The sequence below is a fragment of the Sardina pilchardus genome, chromosome 2, assembly GCF_963854185.1.
Source record: "Sardina pilchardus chromosome 2, fSarPil1.1, whole genome shotgun sequence".
Taxonomy (NCBI): domain Eukaryota; kingdom Metazoa; phylum Chordata; class Actinopteri; order Clupeiformes; family Clupeidae; genus Sardina; species Sardina pilchardus.
Genome location: NC_084995.1, coordinates 31,366,431 through 31,391,461, shown reverse-complemented (window position 1 = coordinate 31,391,461; position 25,031 = coordinate 31,366,431). Strand labels below are relative to the sequence as shown.

General features: G+C 44.0%; 1 protein-coding gene across 2 annotated transcripts; it reads right to left on the bottom strand.

Moving 5' to 3' along the window:
• Positions 1 to 752: 752 nt before the first annotated feature.
• Positions 753 to 20,236, bottom strand: slc1a7a (solute carrier family 1 member 7a). Of its 2 annotated transcripts, none has more exons than XM_062526839.1 (11): positions 20,102 to 20,236; positions 16,853 to 16,932; positions 9,797 to 10,012; positions 6,395 to 6,437; positions 5,815 to 6,046; positions 4,790 to 4,889; positions 4,096 to 4,329; positions 3,138 to 3,332; positions 2,074 to 2,208; positions 1,599 to 1,722; positions 753 to 1,169 (listed from the first exon to the last, which is right to left on the bottom strand). In XM_062526839.1, exons 1-11 carry the CDS (start codon positions 20,234 to 20,236, stop codon positions 912 to 914), a joined length of 1,752 nt encoding a protein of 583 aa, XP_062382823.1. In that variant the 3' UTR covers positions 753 to 911. The 2 variants fall into 2 exon arrangements, with proteins under 2 accessions (XP_062382823.1, XP_062382832.1); XM_062526848.1 differs by having other exon boundaries at positions 1,623 to 1,722.
• Between the last annotated feature and the right edge of the window lie 4,795 nt (positions 20,237 to 25,031).

The following is a 25,031-nucleotide window of genomic DNA, read 5'->3' as shown; positions in this document are numbered from 1 at the left end:
CCCAGGGCCCGTATCCCATATGATCAATCCCCGGGCCCGTATCCCATATGACCAATCCCAGGGTTCTTATGCCATATGATCAGACCCAAGGCCCCAGAGCTGGAACTTTATCAGCTGCAGCAGCCCCCCCCCCCCCTACAAGGCATCTACAAAAAATATGCTGTACAAAGGATTATAGCATTTAATAAATAAATGTGCTACCCCTAAGACCAAGCAACAAAGATATTTGAATCAAGAAACATTGCACTGTTCTGAGGAACATTTGAGATGGGTTGGTTTTCAAGACATTGTGTTCACCATTGTTACCTCAAAAAAGAGAAACTCATGTATATAAAAGTCAAAAAAATGAGAAAAAATCAAAGAAAGAAATCTTAATTTACATTATATAACAGTAAACATAAACACATCTGAGTGAACTTTGAAGTGCTGGGTGAATATCCTGCCCCCAAACGTGGAGGAATCAGACATACTCATCACCCGTATATGTTTACTGATGTCACCAGCAAGAATAAGCATAAATCGCAGACTGCTTCTGCACTGTTGCTGGTTCAACCAGGGGCTTGACCCCTCTGAGCTGAGGTTCAGTGGGGACGCTGGGATGGAAAATGGCACAGCAGCACAGGCCTCCATCCCTTTCGTCAGTTGAGTTGGTTTCCTGTTAAGCTATACAACAGCATATAGATCAACTCAACCGCACACTGCAATGCTGTTGCAATCAATTTCGGTAAAAGTGAAAAAAAAACAAGCCCAAACTCACACAAATGAAAAGAACACGGTGTCTGTCTGAACCCCACACCTCAAAACGGAATTTCCTTTAAGGTCCGGTGCATTCCAGGCTTAGTCTGGGATCCCTGCTTTCAGAGCAGGTATACATATGTTGTGTTTGTGTCTGTGTTGGTCCTTGTGAGAGCCTATACATTGGTCTCCAGGCCATTCATGTCTATGGCGCAGTGGTCCTTGTCCTTAGGCTCCCGCTTGTGATGGTGCGAGGACCTCTTCTTCTCGATGGGCCGGCCCTCCTCCAGCTGCCGGATCCGGGCCACGTCTGGGGAGAAGTGCTCCGGTTTCCTCAGCATGCTTGCAGGAGAGGGCTGGAAGCCGCCGTTCTTCTGATAGGCCATCATCTGCTGGATGCTGATCATGGGTTTGGTCTCGCAAATGAGAGGGATCTGGGAGAGGGACAAGAATAAAGATTGATGATGATGAATAAATGCTCTTAATTAAAATGCTCTTAATTATAAGATGATCCTTTTTTCCATTATTTCCAGTTTACTTTCATGGCAATATGACTCGATACTGCTATGTTGGAGTATACTTGCAAACAGTATATGGCTCCCAGAAATCCTTTTACCTTTTTATTTCCTCCATCATTTTACAATATTTAGCATGTCAGTGTGACATTGGGCTTTATCTGCACAGCCTTTCAGATGGCCTTCATTAAAAGTGCATTATACTCATTTCATTATTCAGACAGCTTCCATTTTGGGATTGGTGTACTGATCCCATTGCCGGATATGAGATTCTGAAGACTACTTGAAGAAGCTCACACTGTTTTTGTTTGTCCTTGGAGAGCAGAACATGAAAAGAGAAAAAAACACTCTAGAGGCCCTCACTGTCCATACCTCTTCACCCTCCTTCACAAAGTCTTTTCTGCAGATGTGAGCCATGATGCCTGTGGCCAAGGCGTCTCCCATTACATTCACCATGGTCCTGAAGCGGTCCCTGGAACACACAGAAATACCGTGAGGAGGGACATTGCATTGTCTGAAGCTGATTAGCGTTAGAATTGTTCCAATTTTCCTGATGGCATGACATGAAACTGATTGTTAAGCTTAAAATAAAAATATTTTGACTGAGATGGGTTTTGCCAAATAATGTTTTGTTAACAATGAGAGGTGAGGTAACATTATAATGTATATTAACTTTTAAACAGTGTTGATCACTGAATCTTGAATTTCCCCTTGGGGATCAATAAAGTATCTATCTATCTATCTATCTATCTATCTATCTATCTATCTATCTATCTATCATCCACATTATGCATATAGGCTGCAAGGCTACTTGAGAACTTACAACGCCCAGTCCACGGCGATGATGAGAGTGATGTCATCCGTGGGCAGACCAACCGAAGTCAGCACAATCACCATAGTTACAAGGCCAGCTTGTGGAATCCCAGCAGCTCCGATACTGGCGGCAGTAGCAGTGATGCTGCAAAGGGGTCAGGAGAGGTATAAAAGATCATTTCTGTTGAGCTTCTTCTTTCAATATACAGCTTTACTTTGTTCAAAGTCATCCCTGGCAAATCCTCTTAAGGTTCCACCACCACCCTTTAAGGTGTCTGCATTATGACATCAGCCAGCCTCGAAACAGCTGCGCTCTGACCAACCCAGCACGCTGCAGTCGGATTGGAAACTCTCCGAAGAGCTGAGGCACACGGCTGTTGCATTAATAGCTAAAATCAAAGGCAGTCTGCGTGAAACTCCAGCAGCAACAACATCAATAACTGGCTAGTTCGACAGCAACATCAATAACAGGCTAGTTCGACAGCAATATCAATAAAAGGCTACTCTGAGGTGATGAGAGAGATGAAATGAATACAGGCCATATGGGTCTTAGCCATGAGGGATTAGCACAGGAGCACCATAGAGAGTCTAACATGGCCATGGTCTGCTTACCCTGATCATCACCATTTAATTACATTAGACCGGATGGATGGAAGGCTACTTTAAAGCAAGAGGCCCAGTGCAAGGAACTCACATGTCAGTCACATGGAAAAGGCACTCAAAAGCAGGCTGGCCAAATGGTGATAAATGGCCTTTACATACTGTACGCATTGCAACATGGACATCTTCCATGTAGAGTGAGAAGTAGCATGGCAGAAGGTGGAGTGTAGACCACAGATAAGGCAGAAGAGCCAGGATTCCATGCTTTTGTTTGAACTCAAGACACTAGGCTGAGGGGACACGTGGTGGCCAAGTGATGAAAGGTATTAAATACCATGAAATATTTAGTCAGGAGAGTTCAGTAAGGGAACACTGTATATAACATGGGCATTGTCTGCTTACTTTGATCACCATGTCATTTCATTAGACTGTAGATGGATAGATGCCCACTGCAGGTAAAAAAGGCAGACTCACCTGATGGTGATGATCTGGCCAAAGTCCAGCTCATAGTTGTTGACCTGGGCGATGAAAATGGCAGCTACCGCCTCATAGAGCGCCGTGCCGTCCATGTTGATGGTGGCACCCACGGGCAGTACGAAGCGGATGATGCGTCGGTCTATGTGGTTGTTCTCCAGCAGGCACTTGAAGGTGATAGGCAGCGTGGCGGAGCTGCAGGGAGAAACGTGTTATTATGGCTATCCAGAGTCGCCATTATGCTGCAGGTCTTTGTGTCAGCCACAAATGGACAGTTAGGAGAAGAGTTAAGAGGGCAGTACAGGGACAGGAGCTGACAAGTCATAGATTGCAGTGTCAACTACAGACAAATAGAAAGGTGACAATGACAACGTGCAGTAGCATAGCAAGAAAGTGTGAAGTGTGTGTGTGTGTGTGTGTGTGTGTGTGTGTGTGTGTGTGTGTGTGTGTGTGTGTGTGTGTGTGTGTTTGTGTGTGTCTGTGTCTCCGACCCTGACCAGGGCTGTCTGGAACAGCAGGCTTATAGGAGATGCAACAATAATGCTTGAAATGATGGACATTGGACCAACATTTCCAGCTGTGCCCTTGGTGATATATGCAGTATATTTTCAATGTTCCTCATACACAGCACTGTTAAAATGGCCTGCTTGGAAAAATTCCTGAACTGAACTATAGTTCAGTTCCTATAGATTTTGCACAGATGTCTTGCTGTTATTGCATACATATATACAGTATACCTGATAACAGAAGAAACCATTACTAGCCGGTCTCCCCTTAGGATTATAATGAATGATTATAATATAAAGGCGCAATACTCCAGTTATGAAATGCTGTTTTTGTCAGTATTAGTCCTGTGATTGTCTCATTCTGCAATGTTTGCTATGGGAATTTAAAAGGGCCCACACATAATTTCACCTGACTGTACTGTATGTGGACTGTATGTGGACTGCTTGTTTACCTGGAGGAGGTAGCGAGGGATATGAGCAGGGCCTGCAGGATGCCCCTGATGTAGACTATGGGGCTCTTTTTGGTGATGAAGAAGTACATGGAAGGCAGGATGAAGAGGCCGTGCAACACTAGCCCCATGACCACAGTGATGGCATAGAATCCCAGCTTTTTCCCCATGGCAGAAGGGTCGTCCATCTCCAGAATCTTACCGGCGACCAGGAACACGATGCCAAATGGGAAATACCTAGAGTGCAGTTGATATAGACATTTTATGAGCAGTCAGTGCTGGTTCATTAAACAATCTTAAATAGCATTCGCTTTTTAAAGTATAATAATAACTTGCTAAATCTGCCCTTCTGTAAATGTCAGATTAATATCCACACAGCGTTTCTGCTCATAGAGTACACAATGCATTTCCATTTCATAAAACGGTTCAAATGTTCACTAGATTATGAAGTAGAGTCTTGACGTGATCTTAAAATCTCATGTGATCATCGACTCTGATGCTATGTTTTCCACTAAACAAAAGAAAGATCAATTATGTCCATGAGGCACAGAGCCTCAGATTTCATAATTGACACTCTTTGAAACAGTGTATGTGACTACTACATCCTATTTCCTATGCAACCAGCATGCAGTGAAGCATTAAGAGGGAGATGCTCATTGTGGGGTGAATGTGTGAAGATGAATGTCCTTGATCTTACCAGATGACAATGGCAACTATTTTGAGCACAGCTTCGTTTAGACTCTGACAGAAGTTCACCAGGGCGCTGCCATTTGGTCCCATGCGGCCAAGCATGATGCCTATAGGGAAAGTACCACTTCATCACAATACATACAGACACTCTGGCACGACACATGGTAGTTAGACTATTTTCACATGCTATATCCATAGAGCAAAGAGACAGAACACACATAGATTATGATAAAAGCTTAAGATCCGTCATGTTTAGAGAGGGGCGCTGCAATGTTTCAAAGGAAGAGAAGTCTTATGGCAGTATGATAAATTAACTAAAGCCAGCTACACCAAGACTTGTCCTGCTGCAGCTTTCAGTTCCATCCCAGAGAGAGGTCTCTATGTCAGTAGAAATGTGCGTGCCATTTTACCTGAGTGGCGTTAACTCTGATAAATTACCCTGGCTTTGAAAAGACTCATTTGTCAACTTAATTACGTTATGAGGCAAACACTGAGCATTGCAGCGGAGCAACAGACAGATTACCTTTCCTGTCAAGGTTGGTTTCTGTAAATACGTCTGATGTGTTTGGTCCCTTTGGACATGGCACCAAACCTGTGCACTAGAGTGGCAATACGGACTAAAGAAACTCACAGTAAAGCCTCACTGAGTACAATACATTTTCTTGCTCTCTAACAACTTCCATCAACCGGTTTATATTGTTTTTAGCTGCAGATTTGAGCTCAATCCTCATGGCTGTATTATCCCACGTCTAAAATGAGTTTAACAATCACAGCCATAGAATGTCTTTCTCGCAGAGTTATAGACACTCTCACTTGATTCCAAAGTTCAAAACCCATCTGATTGAACTCCATTAATCGTTACGTACAGTAATCGATTGGGAATTACACGTTTGTTTGTGCTGTTTTGCTGTTATTGTTGTTGTGCTTTGTTAGTGTGCTTTGTTAGAGCTCCAGAGGGTTAAACATTGTTCTTTCTCATATGTGAATTTGATTGTTGTAAATTTGCTGTATGTATGTACGTATGGATCTTACCCATGGTGGCAGAGAAGATGACAATGCCCAGGACATTCATGCCCTCGCTGGTGCCTGGTTTAATTTGGAATTTGACGTCAGGTGGGGGCGTGAGGTCCAGGGAGAAGTTCTGGATGTCGCTGCCATTGTCGTCCTGGATGCCGTAGATGAAGAGTCGTCTCGTGGTGGACTCGGCGAGCTCCTGACTCACGGTAGGCCGGGGGGACATGATGGGGATACTCTGGGTGCGATACTGTGGACCAGGGAGAAACACGGGACACCCAAGAGGTGAAATGTTACTGACTGGAACAAGTCCTCAATTGATTGTGCTGACTAAAATCTCCCACTAAGAGTGAGTTGGGAATAAATGTCTGAAAAAGCAAAACTGAGAGCTTGAATAATTGTCAATGGGTGCCATTTATTTTCAAGATGATCATGCTTTCTAATGAATTGGAAAAGTAAGAGGAAATAGCATTTGATAACACATACTTCAGCACAATTAAATTATTGTGGCTGACGCGAGTGAGATTTATTTTTTAGTGCCCGGTGGGCAGAAAAAGGTCAACATTTTCCCTCTTGCTGCAATGACTGTGTGACTCACCTGCTGGAAACAGGCTTGGACCAGGTTGGCTGGGAACATGTTGCTGAGGGAGGGAATTAAAAGAACCATTAAAAAGATGGAACAAGTCAAGGGCATTTTTAAGCTTTGTGTAGAGCTCCGTTTAAAAGGAAAGTTCTTCCTGTGAACTATAGTGTGGGCGGCTGAAACAGTAAGGAGAGCAACAGCATGGCCAAATTGCACTCTAAATGTCAGCATTAAAGTGGCAGTCCTGTCCCAAACCAATGAACCAATCCTCTAATGAGCACTGACTGGGGAACTTTTGTGTAAAAACACGCCATGGACTACATCTTATCACCTTTTCTGAATGTGCTGAAAATACAGGGATCAAAATGTGGAGGAGTAATTGTTGTCAGTGTAAGTTTTCTGCTCTGTCCCTGTGTGACTCTTCTCTGACGCCTCGGCTGGATCCTCACGGAGCGCTTCTGACCATGTGGTGCTGTCTGAGAGTGTCAAAGCTTTACAGCTGACATATGGATCCCAGGGAGCTCAAAAGGTGTGTGTGTGTGTCTCACGAGGTTCGTGCAATGCGTCCGTATGTGTATGTGTGTGTACATGCATATGATACGTGAGTGTATGTCGGTATGAATCCCTGTATGTACATTCTGGACAGGTGTCTGTGTGTGTGTGTGTGTGTGTGTGTGTGTGTGTGTGTGCGTGTGTGTGTGTGTGTGTGTGTGTGTGTGTGTGTGTGTGTGTGTGTGTGTGTGTGTGTGTGTGTGTGTGTGTGTGTGTGTGTATGTGTGTATGTATGCATGTGCGTGTGTGTGCATGCGTGTGTGTTGTGCGTGTCAGGGTGGTGGTGGTGATAAGGGGGGCGGTATCTATTGGGTGATGGTAGTGGCGAAGGTGTTGCCGACTCAATCAACCCTATCCAGATGACCTCTGACCCGCGGGCCACCCTGCACGCTGACTTTGGCCACGGCGCCGCTGACAGGTGCCGACGCTCCGTGCCCCCGCGGGCCTGACACCCAGCTCTTAAGCCGCTCTAACGAGGCCTTTGACACAGAAATCTAACTCTCCGCCTCCTGCCTCCAGCTGGGAGAGCAGACAAATCTCCAAATCCCAGGTGGTGTGGGAAAGTACAGTAAAGGAGGAGACATGCAAAGCCGCTTCAAACGGACTTCGTCTTCTAAGCCCTAGGTGGCAGCCACACGTTTAACTCTGGTTGGGCCACGGTCATTGTTATGTTGATGTAAGAGGGGTCATGTGTCCAAGCAGAAACAATGGTTTGCTATCACTTGTTATCTAGTCTTTATGCAAATTTATGCACAGGCTCTTGATAATTTGGACGTGTGTATGAATGTTGCTGTTTCACTTGTTTTTCATCTACAGTACTAAAGTGCTACTTGAGAGCCTTACCTGTTCATTTATGCGCTGCATTGTACTCTTACACAAATACAGTCAATTACAGGATTACAGACAATTTGGCAGAGTTTAGACAACTTACTAGCCATCTAAAAAATTCAAAATACCCTGATCTCAGCCTGATAACACACTCCCACACAAACACACGCGATGCGGGTCAAAGTAGATTTGCGTTAAATCCCAACCACAGCTGTGTTGTGGAAACAAACACTCACACACACACACACACACACACACACACACACACACACACACACACACACACACACACACACACACACACACACACACACACACACACACACACTGAGGCATTTAGGTTTGTTACCAGAGAAAATATTTAGCCCATATCTAGGACTTAAAAAACATTTTCAGCTATTGAACCTGTAACCATAGACTTCCAAGAACAGCCCTTGATAAAAAGCTGCAGCCATGCATGTGTTTAATTGAGCACGTGGCTCACACCCTCATCGCAGGCTGAAAAGACAGGATCAGTTTCTGTAGGATGCTCCATGCGTCCTTACTTCTACATAAAACACAATGGCTGGATATCTATCTCTGTGCTTGTCATTCACCAGGCGTGTTTGAGGAGGCTGCAGAGGCTATTTGCTAGCCTGTGCTGTGCCTGTGAATGGAATCCTGGCCCATTGACCCACTGTGACACACTGAGCCCATGCACCCTGATATGGGTCACTTCAAGGACACCCTCCTCTGTCATTAGCTTAGTGCTTGCATTAGTCTCCCCTGCCTTCAAGCAGTGACTTTAAAGTTCACACGAGACTCAGTCCAGTGAACTGCTCAAACGTACAGCATGTTCAAATTCAGTCCAAGTCATATTTCTTTATATTTGTCTTTCATTATCTTGAGTAGAATTCAGTTGGATTACAGTAATCAAGCTTATACTGTGTGAACCTAGTACTAATACCGGCATCCTGAAAACATTTACTCCAACAAACTATGGGTGATTATAGGATTATTCAATAAAGTTTATAGAATACATTGTGTTAAACTCAAATAGGAACAGAGTGTGTCCAAAGCTCTAAGCTTTAATTAACCAAAATCTTTGATAAATGTGAGAAGAATGCAGGGCCCCTTTGCTTGTCCTTCAATAGACATTTAGGCTTTTTTGGACATGTAAGCACGATGCAACTGTTGCTAATTTGACTCCTTTAATGGCATGACACATTAACCCAAATCAGTTTAATGACCCTTGATTGTGCAATTTGAAACCATTTAAATAATTTGAAGGTTGACTGAGAACACCTGAAGGATGACTGAGTGGACAGTTCAGAGGGTCAGGAGAAAATCGTTGCAGCTGAAGCACTTTGGACATTTGAATGATTGTATGTACAGTATGCTTATGTATAAGTAAAGCCATAGACCCATAGACAATTCTACTGCTAGAGTACAGTATACAGTATCAATACAGTAGGTCTACTGTAGGATTTATTTTATAATTGGAATTCTGTCACTCAAACAAACCAGCCGCAAGCTCACATTCTTATAAACTTGTCTTTTTTTTAATGTTTGGGTAAATGTCGACTGAGGGTTTTTTGGTGCAGAGCAACACAGTGTTCTCACTGTATCTGAGTGTATCATTTTATGGAATAATTAGCTTTGGATTTTCTATGATGAAAGAAACTATTGTATATTGTATGTAGCTTGAAATAAACCCATTTTATTTTTTAGTCCTTTTAAACTGAGTTTTGCCATTAATGACTGAGGAAGTTGCTTCAGTTACAATAGAAACATAAGTATAGTCCTAACAAAAATGTTGAAGTGGACTTCAGAGGCATGACGAAGTGAGTAAGAATCTTTATAGCTTTTGCCGCACAGAAACGGTGATGAGATCTAAACATAACATAGGAGGTCACGAGTGCTTGTTTTAATGTCCTAATTGTACCTACAGTGTACAGTATGTAAATGAAACATTCAGCTGAATCTGACACACACACACACACACACACACACACACACACACACACACACACACACACACATCCCTGCAGGTCTTACCGGATGAGGTCCAGCAGGGCGTCGGCGGAGCTCATGATGGGCTTGCCACTGTCCTCCGAGTCCTCCTTCTGGGCAGCGCCCCCGGGGTGGATGACGGACACCATGACGATGCCCACCACCACGGCAACAAAGGTGGTCCACAGGTAGTAGGAGATGGTCATGATGCCCAGGCGGCTGGAGCACTTGGCATCGAGGGCGGCCAGCCCAGACATCAGACTGGTCATGGAGGAAGAGATGAGAGAGGAGGTCAGTTTGGACTGAGGATGCGGTGGTGGAGGTGTTGCCCTCCACTTCTACAGGGCTTCAAGAGTCAGCTCATGAATGCATTGAGACTAGTTAAGGCTTTAATAGCAGTTAATAACATTAAAAAGGGACAAGCCATACTGTACATCTCACCACAACACTGAGGAGTACAGCAGCTCACAATGATCTACTGTAGTGTTCAAACAAGGACGACTTTTGAACTGAGGATATGGTTCTGTTTATTTTAACAGCTTGAACGTTTTTCAGCTTTTAACTACTGAGCAAATGAATTAAAAAGCAAGCTATTGGCCCCAGCCGTGGCGCGACCGGCTGGGGCACCTGCACCGCACGCCGGCGACCCGGGTTCGATTCGACAAATGGCGCATGACTCTCTTCTCCTACATAATTACAAGACAATACTATACTATCCTAGAAAGACTGAAAAACTGTGGGCTGCCAGCGATCATGAAAAGGACGACAGCAACCAGATTTACAGACAATGTCAGATTCAATGCAAAGTTACCTCAAGTAACCTCCCACTGAACCATGAAGGCCCTTTTATTGCATAAGACCTCACAGATGTTAGCAACAGTGCGTGATACAAACAGACATCTTAGGAGTGCAACGGAGAGTGCTGCCTCACTCCCTCCCTCTGTCACCCGGGCCAGCCTGCGCTCACAAACACACTCCTCCTATGTCCAACAGCGCCGATGTAAACACATTCACAAACACTCATCTCATTCATAACAGACTCCAGGGCTGGTTCAACTTGTGTTGTGCTGATTCTTTGGCATGAACAGTCAGTGTGTATGGTGTGTGTGTGTGTGTGTGTGTGTGTGCGTGCGTGCGTGCGTGCGTGCGTGCGTGTGTGCGTGCGTGCGTGCGTTGCTGTGGGCGGGGAGGGGTGTTTAAAAGATGTTATACAGTATATGCTTTACATATCACTGCAGCTGCTATGTCAAAACAAGTTTAGCTATAATGAGATGATGACGTTGAAACAGACTGAAAGAAGTGCTTTTCATCATTCAAGTAACACATTCAACTGAATGCAGAAAACACCTGCACCACACTGGACTGAAGTCCAATCTGAAGTGTAATTCATAACACATATTCTGTTTCCTTTGTACTGTTTACAGTCCTGTAAAACCAACTGCATACCACACATTTAATTATATGCCATGTGTTTATGTCCTTTTGCACGCAATGGATCCAGATCCCCAGCAGTGTTAACTGCACTGTCCATAAGACCCAATATTCCTCCTTGTTGGGCCAGCAGAGCAGCTTTTAGGAGCTCAAACTCTAATCCTGGGCCTGTCCGGAAGCTTTGGCACCACTGAACGGTTCTTGGGCTGTTTTGTGTTGTGTTTGGTGATCTGTGACGATTCTGCTGATCTGGAAACAGTGATGGAGCTCTAAACAGCTTTTTGGCGGAATTAACGAGCTCTTGATCTCCACCCTACTACTCTACCCACGCCTCGGATATCCACACCACATATTGCCAGTTAGCCAGCTGGGAATCAAAACAAGTTTTAGGGATAGTCCAGCCAATGAGAGAGGAAGAGAAGTTCTGTAGCAGCTACAGTAGTAGCTTTTGCTACAGAAATCTGAATGAAGTCTAGCATTACACTGTTTATACTGGGCGTATAACTCTAAGCTTGTTAGTTTGCAGCTCTTAAACGCATGGACATCTGTTTCAAAGCCTTTAATTTCATACACAAATTCATGTTTTTTTTCTGGGCATTTTCTGTCTGCAAAGAACAGTTAGGCTCTCTCATTTCACCCCAACAAAATACACTAAATTATTCACAATATGCATGTTTTACTTTATAGATTATAGACTACACAGATTATATCTCATTCAAGATTCAGTTGTTCAGGGCTATGACTCCATCCATAGTCATTCACTGAAGCCCATATCATGAGGTCACTTCGACATCACCAGTGGAGGACAGTCATGCTCCCTACAGTTTCAGCAGCGAAGAGAAAATCCGGTTTATGTTTGGATCATAACGAGTGTACATTTTTGTTGGGGACCAAAATGATTTTAATACTGGGACATGAAAATTCTAGAAGATTGCTAGGCCTATACGATCAATCGGTATGCAACACCAAATGGCACAGCCCTAGTTCTAATGTCATAGTTTACTGTAGATCAAATCATTCACTGATTACTTTGTTTACAAGGATAGAGCGGCTATTTATTACCTTTGTTAAGTAACCATTTTATTCTAACCAAGATTAATTGGATACAATCAAGTCATTGTCCTGTTCCTGCCAAGTTGGAAAAAAGGTCACCTCTTTCCTTTATGCAACTTTATAAGGTTACAAAATGCTTGCTTATATTTTGGTGCTTTCCTCAGATCAGAATGAAAATTCTCATAACTATTAACTATCAACCTCCACAACATTTAGTCATGCGCACATCATAGTAGCAATTTCTCCTTCCTCTGAACAAATCGGAAATGCTTTTGGACATGTATCAGTTGCTTTCATACAATTCTCTCCTGTTGTCAGTCAAAATGAACTATACTTATAGATGCTGAATAATCATTCCCAATAAAACTAATAGTCTTCATTTCATTTCTTGAGTCATTACATACAGTAGAATTGCAAAGATTGCATGCAGTAAAAAAATTTGAAACATACGTATTCAGTCTCTTGTACTCACTCCGCTAACTACAGCAATGTGTGACTTTACTGTAGTTTTCAAATGGCTGTACAAGTGTATAGTGCTGTCTTGAGCATTTTCAGATAGTATCACCGTATTCTGACCTTTGTTTTGCATTGGAAAACACTGAGAGAAGAAACTGTCAGAATGAAATCATGACAAAGCCATTTGACTCTCTTCATAAGAGATGGTGTCAGGACTTCTTGATGACACTGGCAGTGTCATTGACATGAACACTTGCTTTTGAGGAATGGACTTTCCATTTTGACGTATCATATTTTCCCTAATGTGGTAGTGGTACCAACAAACCCCTCTGACTCAAAGATTAATAGATAGATAGATAGATAGATAGATACTGTAGATAAATAGATAGATAGATAGAAAGAAAGAAAGAAAGAATGAAAGAATGAAAGGAAGGAAGGAAGGTTGGGCCAAGCACAACAAGGGATTAGGTGGCATGGTGTCTGCCCCTGCATGTATGTGTGAGACTGTAGAAATCAGGAGTTGAGCACCATCTGGGGCTTACTCCACTGCACCTCTGCTGGACAAGAGCATTACAGTAATCCTGCCTGGACATGAGAAAGTCCCGCTGCAGGCTCCTCTGCCTCGCCACCAACAGGACTTTGGGGGAGTTCAGGTACAGATCATTGTTACAAACGACCAAATGGCTAGTTTCTACAAAGAAAGCACTCTTCCTCCATCTCACCCAATCAGCATTGAATCAGTTATTTGCTATCTTACTGTAATACAAACTATTAGTAATGCAAGGACATATTCCAGATATAATAAACATCACACGAGATAAATTCACCAAAATGGTAGGTCCTGTACCCAAAAAGGCAAGAGTTCAGCATTTCAGTTCTTAAGAGAGAGCACTTTTCAATAACCCTGACGAAGAGACACAGATAATAAGGAGTCAGTTATCAAGGCCTTCACAAAGTTTGATCTGTTTTTATCAGGTAATTTATGTATTTCTAATTCTGACACCTTAGACTCACACTTTTTCAAAGCAAGTAGAATCTCAACAACTAACCTTTGATATCATATTTATGTGGCACAACTGTACATTGGATTTAGTCCAGCCTCCAAATGGATAATAAAAAATTACAGGTCTTGACGATGACTGCTCTCACCTAGCAACTGTGGCATCTTCACAAATAAAGAGACTGCGAGGTACAAAAAGCATTAGAACTGAAAGGTAGGAATCATCTGTATCTTTCGCCCACACCAAAATGTAGATGAAATTTAACAAGCTTTGTAGCCACACTCTTGAAAACATGTGTGTCCGTGTGTGTGCGTGCTTGTCTTTGTGGGTGGGTGGGTGGGTTATGGAAAGCACTGGGACAGCAGTCGCAATAATCAAAACGCCCCCACATTGCCATGTTTTTATTTTGCCAGATATCAGAGTTAGGGTCGTAATAACAGCATTAATCAGTAGTGAAAGGCAAAATAACTGTTACAATCCGCATGACCCTTGTTTTCCCCCCCAATTTTCCTCCTCTTACAAGTCATTGATTGAAAATCAGTTAACAAAAATGGCGGATAGGGGATAAGAAGCCCACGGCGTGTTTGATTGCGTAGCCGTGTGCTCAGCTCATAATCTGGTCCCTGCTCTTGGCCCTGGGCAGATGGCGCAGAAATGGGGGCAGAGTGCACTCCTTGTGTTGAACCTAAGCCCTCGCATACACTTAAGCTTGCATGTCTCGATTACTACATCTATGTTTTCCACCATGGTGCGGGGATGGGGTGGGGGGGTGGGGGGTGCACTGGGAGGGAATGTGGCAGAGACGATATCTGAAGTGTGCTGTGATGTTCCACTGATACTGATAGACGAGGAGAAACTAGACGAGTATCACTGTCCTATCCTGCATGCTACGCTGAGTAGAGTTGTATCCTGTCCTACCCTGCATGCTACGCTGAGTAGAGTTGTATCCTGTCCTATCCTGCATGCTACGCTGAGTAGAGTTGTATCCTGTCCTATCCTGCATGCTACGCTGAGTAGAGTTGTATCCTGTCCTATCCTGCATGCTACGCTGAGTAGAGTTGTATCCTGTCCTATCCTGCATGCTCCTTACTAGAAGTGTAATATCCAACTGTCATATCCTGCATGCTCCTTACTAGAAGTGTAATATCCAACTGTCATATCCTGCATGCTATGCTGACTAGAAGTGTACTGTAATATCCTACTGTCCTTTCCTGCATGTGAGTGTAAACAAAGCAACCTTGACCTGCACAACATGTCCAGCAGTGCCACTGGACAGGACATTACTGACCTTACTGTCCAAACAGTTGCTGAATGTTTGCGATTAATTCGTCTAGAGGTTGCTCTATGTAATCATTTCTTGCCTAGCAGAACTACTGTGTGCCCAGCTTTGGCTATTATAGTGTATTTAGATTAAATTTCATCATTACATACCATCAGCAATGTATTTGCTCATGACACATTTGGTCATACGCATCTTTATAAGGGTGCCCAGCTGGCAATGGTAGACAACCATTACACTCGCAACAAGCCAGTGCAGTGCAGTTGACCAGGTTGGACTTGTGCAGATTAATGGAAATTAACTGCCGAGCTGACCTCCACGTGTGGCCTACTGCCTGGCTTACAGCTCTGGTGTTAGTGGCCTGACATAACCTCCCGGCCCTCCTGCTCCCATGTGTGGGCTTGGCAGACTGAAACACTAACCTCCAACTTCTGCTTAACAGTGTAGGCTGGGCATGCAGGTGTGTGTGTGTGTGTGTGTGTGTGTGTGTGTGTTTGTTACTGTGTGTGTGAGGATCAGCTTTTGCTGCTCTGGGATCTTAAGTAGCTTATTTACAATAGAGCACCTCACATTTCATCTCTGTGTGTTCATGTATGTGAGTATGTGTGGGTGTGTATTAGCCTGACGAGCCAGACCCATATCAAGATAGGGTCTGGGAACTCACCATAGGCGGGGTTCAATCGGAGGGGTGGGATAAACCGTTGTCTTTCAAATTCACGCTCCACGCAATAGGATAGCGCTACAACCATTCATCTTCTTGTTTTCAAGTAGCAGGATAGGGAATTCACGCTTAACGGTCGCAACTTATGGTCGCAGGTCAGTTGTCATTATGTTAAGCCCGCCCACAGACTCTATCTACGATCTCATTGGTCCGATAGAAGTTCAATTTTTCCAGCTCGCAAGCCAATGGAGAATTGCTAATTGATAGATGTGCTAAATTACATTTGCTGCCACTAGGGTATGTCTAGATTTCTAGCCTAGGTGTGTATATGATTGCATATGTGATTTGATTGGGTGTGTATGTGGTGTGTTCTGCATTGTACAGGATACAGCCAGAATGCTGTGCAAGTAGAGTGAATTGCTTTACAATTAATGCAGTGAGTACAATGTCCAGTTCTAGTGTGCTTCATGATTAGATTAAATAATGTTGGTGTTAAGTCATTTTAGCTCTGATTTAAGCCCCTTATGTGGTTTCCTAGGGTTTCTTCTTCACTATGTGCCACCTTTGCCTGGCAATTTTACAGTATGTCTTCGTATGAAAACATTGCTAGTTGCCATTCTGCACCAGTGCCTGAGACTTGTGCCAGTGTTTACAATGAACAGAAAAGACTAGAGCCAAAGGCACACACCTGACCTACTGAGATTGCTACAGTACCTTTGTTCTTGGCTGTTATTACATAGACAGCACATACTCAGTGCAGTGGACTCTATTTCCTATATCGTACTGAGTGTTTAATATTCATTACATCTACAGCTGCCTCACATTATAACCCTGTGTGTAGTAATGTTTCTGCTCATAGCTTAAAGAATAACAGCTCAATTTTCAGACAAGACGGAGGATCACAATATTGTGGTCACCCTACAGTATATGATTGACATTTCTGTCTCTTTATTGCATTGTAGAAGTGAGGGTCTGTACTCTCATGGCTGCTCTTGTTTATTCAGGAGATGTGACTCCAATCTTTGGTCTGTGCATCCAATCTTTCCAATCTTTTAGTGTGTGATGATGAGTGTGACCACATACATTTGCGTGTACAGACAACTACACAAATGCAAGGGAGATCTGAGGGGTCCATATGAGTGATCTCCAGAACTAGATGCAACTGCAGCAGCAGCAGCAGCAGCAGCAGCAGCATCAACATTAACAGCAGCTGGATTTACCTGGACACAACGAGAGGCAGGATAAGCATCTTCAACATCCTCATCAGCAGCTCCCCCGGAAACTGGAAATACTTCACTTCCTGTGGACAACCAGATGGACACAAGACAGGGGCTCATTAGGGACAGTCACAAGGGTCACGCCATGTCAGCAGGAAACATAGGAGGCCAGGATTAGTGACAGGCATCACCATCCAGTAGTGAACAAGGTGAACAAAAATGGACAGTGCCTTTTTACCCAGAGAATAATCAATTATATTGTGCATTGTGGGTTACATCCTAATATACTGTACATTGTGGATTTTAGGTACTGTATGAGGAAGAAGAGGAAGCCAAGATCACCTCAGAGCCTAACATAAGGAGGTCGTATCTAGCAACAAATGTCATTGTTAGTGATGGGTGAGGCACAGGCTGTTCCTCAATGAAAAACACACTTCACCAAGCCAGAGTGTAATGTCTGTTGAGTGGTGCGGTTACTAAGCCAAAGAAATAACTGAAGTGTTCAGTTCAGTGTTGAACTTCTATTTAGAGTATGTCTACTGTGTGAGGGTATTATGTTACATGACTGTATGTGGTTAATGATCCAAGACCCTATTAAGTAGGTAAATTGTTGTCTTGTTTTGTTCTCAATTTAAGTTGGCGCAAGGTGAAGTTTGCAGAAAATTCCATGTCACAAGTAGATTGAACTAGATCTAAGTCTATGTTTAAGTAACCATGCATTGAAAAGCAGACCTCAGAAGAGATGTATAATGAGTGGCTATAACTGGAACCATTTGAGGGGCAAAGCATGTTGTAGAAACATACCCATTTAAGGATTTTTGTCAAGTGTCATCAAAAAGAAAACAGCATGCCAGTATATGAAATTAAACATGATGCTACTTCCAATTCATACTCATCAACTCTTTGCACTTTCTGTGCTTACGTATATCGATGTCTGCACTGTGTGCTTTGGTCTTTCCAAAATAGATATTTATTTAACCATTACTTGTTTGTAAGCTGTATCAAATGAATTGAAATGATTACACTCTGTTGTGTTGGTTGGAGGCTGTAACAGGTGTGCCTGTGGTGTTGCTATTGGTGTGAGCCTGTGATGGGTTTAACAGTCCTCTGATGGTGGTGTGGCTCTGTAACAGTACTGTAGCATACAGAGAGTACAGAAATTGCTTAGGAACATACTGCTCTGGTGAACAGTGAAAATCACATGCACACACAAATACACACAGAGAGAGAGAGAGAGAGAGAGAGAGAATGTAAAGACTTATTCTTACAACACTAAGAGTTGGACATCATGTGCCAAGGTGTGTGCAGGACCATATTGCATTTAAGTGGAGCTGGAGGGAGGCAGTGCCTGTGCTTAGGGCTAAAGCGCTTTAGCGCTCTGCATCGAGGCACCGAGCTTAGACCTGCCGATAGAGATCACCGTCAGCGCTGTCAAACGGCTGGCCACCACTCAAACATGGGCGAGGCCCATGGGAGAGCACTGCTAACCCAGGTGGCATGAGGCATGGGTACCTGTCATCCGCGGGAGGAGGCACAAGGCATCTGCCACCCTGAGTGTGCCACCGTGTGTGTGTGTGTGTGTGTGTGTGTGTAAGAGTGTGTGTGTGTGTGTGTAAGAGTGTGTAGAGAGACAAAGATGTTGTTCCAGGAAGCATTTACATTCTACAGAAACATGCCTGTGAGCAATGCTTAAATGCTAAATCCAATGCTGTATCGCTTCCTGGTTGCATCCAAATGCACTACATGCTTTCCAGATTCATTCACAGTCTGCAAGCATCAGACGTCGAATACATTTAGCCATAAATCACATTTCCACGTGCTTTTAGGTGTATTTTCAGACACAAGTAATGGAAAAGATCATTAAGGCTGCAAAAATGATTTCTTGGGAACTGTCATTTTTCTGACATTTCTAAATGAGGTTGTTGCTTTGCCTGATGAAGATGCAGTATTTGATTAAACATAATAGATGTAGCTGGTGACATAACGCTGTAATTCAGTTCTCTCTGAGGGTGGTGAGATTACTCTCCGTATCTCACCAAATGTTTCTCCATATGGTGACATGTGGCTCCAACTGTAAAAGCTATGGCTTAGGGAATTAACTGTACCAATGCCACGATCTAAAGTCACATATTCATTGTTTTAAGTTGGCTAACATCTTTGTCATGGGAAACAAGTTCTCCTGAATGTCTACACTGACTGATTAAAACATTGTCTTCCTTCACTGAAATCACCTCAGTTAAAAACAGTGACAATACAGCAGTTCAGATGTCCACATTGACACGGATCCTAAAAAAGAAGGCGGCAGTAGTGTAGCCATGTTAGCATGACTTGACCAAGCCACCAGAGCCACCCACCCAGCCAACGTGTGGCAATCAGGCAATCAGTTCTATCAAATACTAATGTGCAGGCATTTCCTGATCAGTCGTTATTTGACAGTTGAAATTTTATCTGACAGAGCCCATTTTCCAGATGGATTGGCTGTTTGTCATTTTACTTTCCCTAAATATTGAGCTTGAATGTTTGGCCAAAGACCCCAGATTTCTCTGAGTTAACACATTATTGACACTTTTACAAAACAACGTATTCCATGTTAAAACTGTGGACTACATATTTTGATTATCAGGACTATGAGACAGTAACTTGCTCAAGAGGACCAACAAAACACCATTACTTTAAGTGGAACACAAAAGTCTTGTCTGTTCATTAGTGATATAGGGTTGTGTGTCACAGATCTCCCAGTGATCCGTAGCTGTGACCGAACACTAATCCCTTGACAGAAACAAACATGGCAAGCTCCTCATGACAAGAAACATGGAAGAGGTCAGAAGCTGTTCAGCTTTTCCCAACCAACATCATCACCATAGAGACCATCCATGATGTCAGCACTGGAGCTTTCACAGATTCCAACGCTTCAGTGGAAAGTAGTTACTGTGTTAATTAATCCTACTCCAATTCCAATTATTATAGAAATTCTAGTTCAAACACAGTTGAAAAAAAAAAAAAAAAAAAAAACCTTGGAGCTTTCCATGACTATATAATTGCATGTGTATCCCTGGCATCTAATGACAACTGAAAGTTTACAACTGAACTGAAGTTCTAACTTCTTGCAGTGTGCCGATGTAAAATAGTCTATTCTGCAAGGCTACTGGAGAGTTGGAGCCAGATGAAGCCTAGATATCTGAAGGTTTTGTGGGTGTTGTGGCCCTGAGGTGGGCAGAGGCTGTGGTGGTCAACGCTTGATGATGAACTGACCTGTGCCGTGAGGTGCTTGGAGCGCAGGAAGAAGCCCAGCAGGCAGCCGATGACCACCGCCAGCACGGAGAGGATGAGGAGTCCATTCTGTTGGCACACATTCTTCACCCGATTCCACACTGCACCCAGCCCCATAGCGACACGTCCACACTCGCACTTGGCCTCACTCTCAGTCACCCATATACTCGCCGCCGAGCCCCAATGCAACCGGGAGGAGTTGGGGGGAGGGGGGTCGGACGGGAGGACACAGGCAGGGAGAGATGTAGAGCGAGGGAAAGAAATGGAATTGTGGAGGGAGGAGAGGAGGGCAAGTCAGAAAGTAGTGAAAAAGAAAGGGAAGAGGGAGATAAGGGGTTGCACAGAGCGAGGGAGTTCTGGAAAAAAAGTCCCGTTCAGCTTGAAAGCACTTTCTGTCACTCCGTTCGCCGTCTCAGTCCCAGACTAAAGCCCATCACACTTTCCAGGCACACACTTATGTTCCTTCTCTCAATCATTCTCTCTCTCTCTCTCTCTCTCTTTCTCTTTCTCTCACTCCCCCTCTCAACCACAACCCCCTCCCAGTTCTGCAGATTGGCCAATAGGGGGCTCTTGGACAGCTGGCAGTATTGTCCCTGAGGTTAATACCAGTCATCCTATTAGGAGCACACTACATTAAGGGGATCTCGAGCTGGATTAAGGATCTCCGAACAATTGGACAGGGGATTGGTCCAAACCGTGTAGCTATGAAAAAGCACCTACAAGGAGCAATATTAACAGTCAGTAGATGACCCCGGGGTGGCGGGTGATGCAGTGAAACTGTCCCATGGTGCACTGTGTTGTGGCTGCTGACAGCAGGCTCATGGAATCCCAGTCAGCAAAAACCACCGCGGTTAACGCAGGGGATGGCGTTGATGGGTGGGGCCACTGTGACCAGCGGGGCGTGGTCACAACGTGTCTCTCGCCGAATCATGCGTGTCCAGGGGAGCAGTCTGTCAGAAACTATTTGCCTCTCGGACGACAAGAGCACGCACTTGCAAGAAAACAGACGGGATTGATTTCAGCATCGTGAGTGGCTCCTCTGGAAGCCCTTCTGAAGTGGGGCATGGTGTGGGGGCAGGAGAGACGCCATCAAAATCAGGGCAACAAAAAAAAAAAGCTTATTGAGAAGGAAGATGAAGAACAGGACACAAGGTGGCAAAGGCTCAGTGAAATGATCACCATCATCAGGCACAAGTAGTGGGGTAGTTCTGGAACATGTGTCCAGTGATTAGGAGCCACCCATCCATCATCAGGCACGGCACGCTTTTTTGCTAACGCCAGAGCTGCAACAGAATCCAATCAGAAACCAGTGGGTGGACTGAGTCACCAGTGATCTAAGCCAGCAAGAGAGATGTAAATGAGAGTGACCTGCCACTACTCTGATACATTTCTATTCTAAAAACACTCATACACTTAACAGTCAAGTCAAGAGAAGTCAAGTTGACATATAGTATGGCACATTTCGTACACAAGGCGGTTCACATAAACAGTAGTCAGCCTCAGCTGTGGCTCGGCTGGCTGGGGCACCTGCACCGCACAACAGCGACCGGGGTTTGATTCCCTCCCTGTGGTCCTTTCTGGATCCCACCCCTACTGTAATTTACTGACTATTAGCCGCGGCTTATACATTGATTTTACAAAATGTCTTCAGCTCTGAGATTAATACAGGGGACCAGTTAATATGGTGTTAATATGGTTTTGTTTCTTTTAACTTGCATAAAACACTGTCCTGCCACTTATACACAATGTGGCTTACAGTACTGTATGTGCGGGAAATTACTGTACTCATTACTGTACTCTCTCTCCTGTTTACTTCCTGTCATTTTTCACGGCCCTGTCGCATTAAAGACATAAAAAGCCCCAAAAATACACTTAAAAAAGAAGGGCAATAGTGAAAGAATAGTTGAAAACTAAAACACATAAGGTGACATGTTTAAACATTTAAACATTTAACATGTTTAAAAAGTAACAATTATAAACTGTTGAAACTTAGATCACTGTCAATGACACAAAGATTTTTAACAGCATCCTTTGCTTTAAGCCCTTTAGTATCAATAAGATCAGAGCCAATTTTCTCACACCACAATATCTTAATCCTCTTTTCATTCTTCAGCAACTCTCAACATCTCAAACCGTGAAGAAGGACGCCTCCAATGTGCCCGTGAGTTCAAGCTCAAAGAACACTGGACTATAAGAACCCACCGAGCCTCGCCAGCTTTATAAACCGTCAAAATCCATGATGGCAGCAATGTATTCCAGAAGACCTGCAATGGCAGCAGATTTCTGTCGCTGTCCATCTCTTTGTGGCCTGCGATGCCCACTTCAGATGGGCATGACCGATGCGTAACATTCCTGGGCCAGGGCGGCCTAGTCAGGCAAAACACGAGGTGTCTCCCACTCCACCACTCCCCTGTTTGAGTACGGCACTCCTTTCTCCTCAGGGCCCAAACTGTGGCAGCCTGGGCCCCTTCTCGCCCGGCCCCACTAGTCATTTGGTGTTGCATGACCCAACCCCCCGTTGGGTGCATGGTGTGGAAAGGGGCTACACACCACAGTTCGCTCACCTTCCATCCCGCTTCAGCAGTACTGCCCACAGCTAGTCTCTGTGGACTTGAACGAAGCGTTTTTGAAGATTGTGAGTTTATTGTCCAACCTTTTGAACGATCTCTATACCCCAGAACATTCTCAAGGTGCATATAACCCCCCTGAGACAGAATGGCATCTGTTTTGTCATACATGTACAACTGCAATCATGTAAACATGTCATTTGGTGTGCACATTCTAGAATCGACAGAAATCGACCGAGTGCTGTCGAGAATTTTGCCATGTCAAATTATCTGGCAAATATCCAATAATCAATGAAGAGCAGAGGCAAAAAATATTTTTCAGACACTTTTTCTAACCTGACATTTCACATGCAATGGATTCCGATTGCAATGTAATCTATCATTGCTGAGTGGTACACTTGAGTGATCCTAACTATCAATCCCATTTCAGCAGCCTATACTTTTCATCATTGGTCCGCAATCCACAATCCACAATTTTCATGTGAAGAAGACATTATGCTGAGAGCATATATATACAGCATATGAATAGCCTAACGTATAACACAGCACATGCACTTAGGTGAACAAGCAAGCTGACGTCATTCTGTTTGTTTTGACATAATTACTTTTAAGACCCTTTATTATGGTGCTGAAAGCATCTTTCCCCTCATGAAATGGGGGCTGTGTGAATCTCTGAGAACTAAATAAGCTTCATCCATTCAGCAGCAGGCCATGTGCTCACACTACCTATTGTCAAGAGCTCTTGAATTATTTCTTAATGGCTTCATCCTGTCAGGCTGAGCCTCTGCGCACAGGCGGCTAATATCATTTCAGCCGAGGGGAGATGTGATGAGCTTAATCATGAGCAGCATGGTGCCGGAAAAGAGAGTCATTGTTTCAGAGACGCAGCTCAGATCCTCTGGTGAAGCAGCTGCCTTGAAAGATCCCTGAGCTGATGTGCTGTAGTCACTAATGTGAGCGAGCGGTGACTCTCGGTCCCGAGGGAGATTCATGAGAGCCGATGGACACCGTGTCTGTTGTGTACCCTGTACTGAGGTGCCTCTGTTCTCTTCCTTATAGTGAATGTTGTCTGATGAATGCTGATGGCTTGCACTGTATGTTGTGTGCATTAGTGTGCTTGCTCCCCCCCCCCCCCCAATACACACACACGTGCACGTGCGCACGTACTGTAGGTATCCCCCTGCGGCTAAGACCTTGGGCTCTGTAAAGCACCTTGAGATGATGTCAGCTTCTAATGTTATCTTTATTATTATATTATTATTATTATTATGTATTACTATTGCGCAAGTAATATATGTGGAACTGCAATTGGGTTATTGTTATTTGAATGATCTTAAATTGAGATATTGTGGTTTTCAGCCACACTCTTCATAGTGTACGTCATTAATTGCATGCAGTTTAATGTGAATGCAGTTTAATGTCCATATAAACAACCTGTAGGATCTCTCACCATAACAACGCTTTTAACATGTGACATAAATAAGGTTGTCTCAGCAGCAGTCAGCGTTGTCGCAGTATGAACAAAGAGGGAATGTGGAATAGCTTGGGCTCACCTTGCTGAGCTTGCTTAGGGTGAGAGGTGATGGGATGACTGATGCACTCTCCATCTCACAGGGAGAAGAAGATGTGAAGGACAGTTGCTATTCCTCCACGGAATGGTGCAACTCTTCACAGAATGTTGCCAAAACAACAACCTGCTCCTGAATGTGGAGAAAACCCAAAGAGTTGGTGAGCAGCGCTGTGGTGGAGACTGTGAAGCACATAACGTTTCTAGCGCTTCATATGTCTGACCGCCTGACCTGGTCCCTGCACACCTCCTCCCTTAACAAAAATGCCAACCCACGCCTACAATTCCTAACGAGACTGAAAAAGGCTAATTTTAACCCAACAGTCCTCATGCATCTTCTACAGGGGAACCATTGAGAGTGCGCTAACAAGCAACATCTCTCTCTGGCATGAGAGCAGCAGCGTCTTAGAGAAAAGGACCCTGAGGAGGATGGTGAGGTCAGCTGAGAGCGCCATTGGAGTAACGCTGCCACCTGTTGAGAACCTGGCCAAGCAACGCTGCCTTTCAAAGGCAAATACAATCATCAAGGACTCTACACACCCCTGCCACAGCTTGTTCTCTCTCCTGCCCTCAGGAAGGCGGTATCACCTCCTAGGGTGTAGGTCTGTGCGGTTCCGTAACGTTTTTTTTCCAAACTGCAATTACACTGTTGAACAGCACCATACTGTGAACTGTGCGTATGCATGTGGGTGTGTGTATACAGTATGTGTATGAGGGTATGTATGTATGGATGGATGTGTGTATGTGTGCATATGATATATGTATATGGATATGTATT

Bases quoted from the DNA above. Each gene is read 5' to 3' on its own strand.
- slc1a7a (XM_062526839.1), bottom strand. From the start codon at position 20,236: ATGGGGCTGGGTGCAGTGTGGAATCGGGTGAAGAATGTGTGCCAACAG. The intron at 16,933-20,101 runs GTCAGTTCATCA...GGTTGTCCACAG, and splicing joins CCAAGCACCTCACGGCACAG to GAAGTGAAGTATTTCCAGTT. The intron at 1,723-2,073 runs GTAAGTTCTCAA...TGTGTGTTCCAG, and splicing joins ATCGCCGTGGACTGGGCGTT to GGACCGCTTCAGGACCATGG.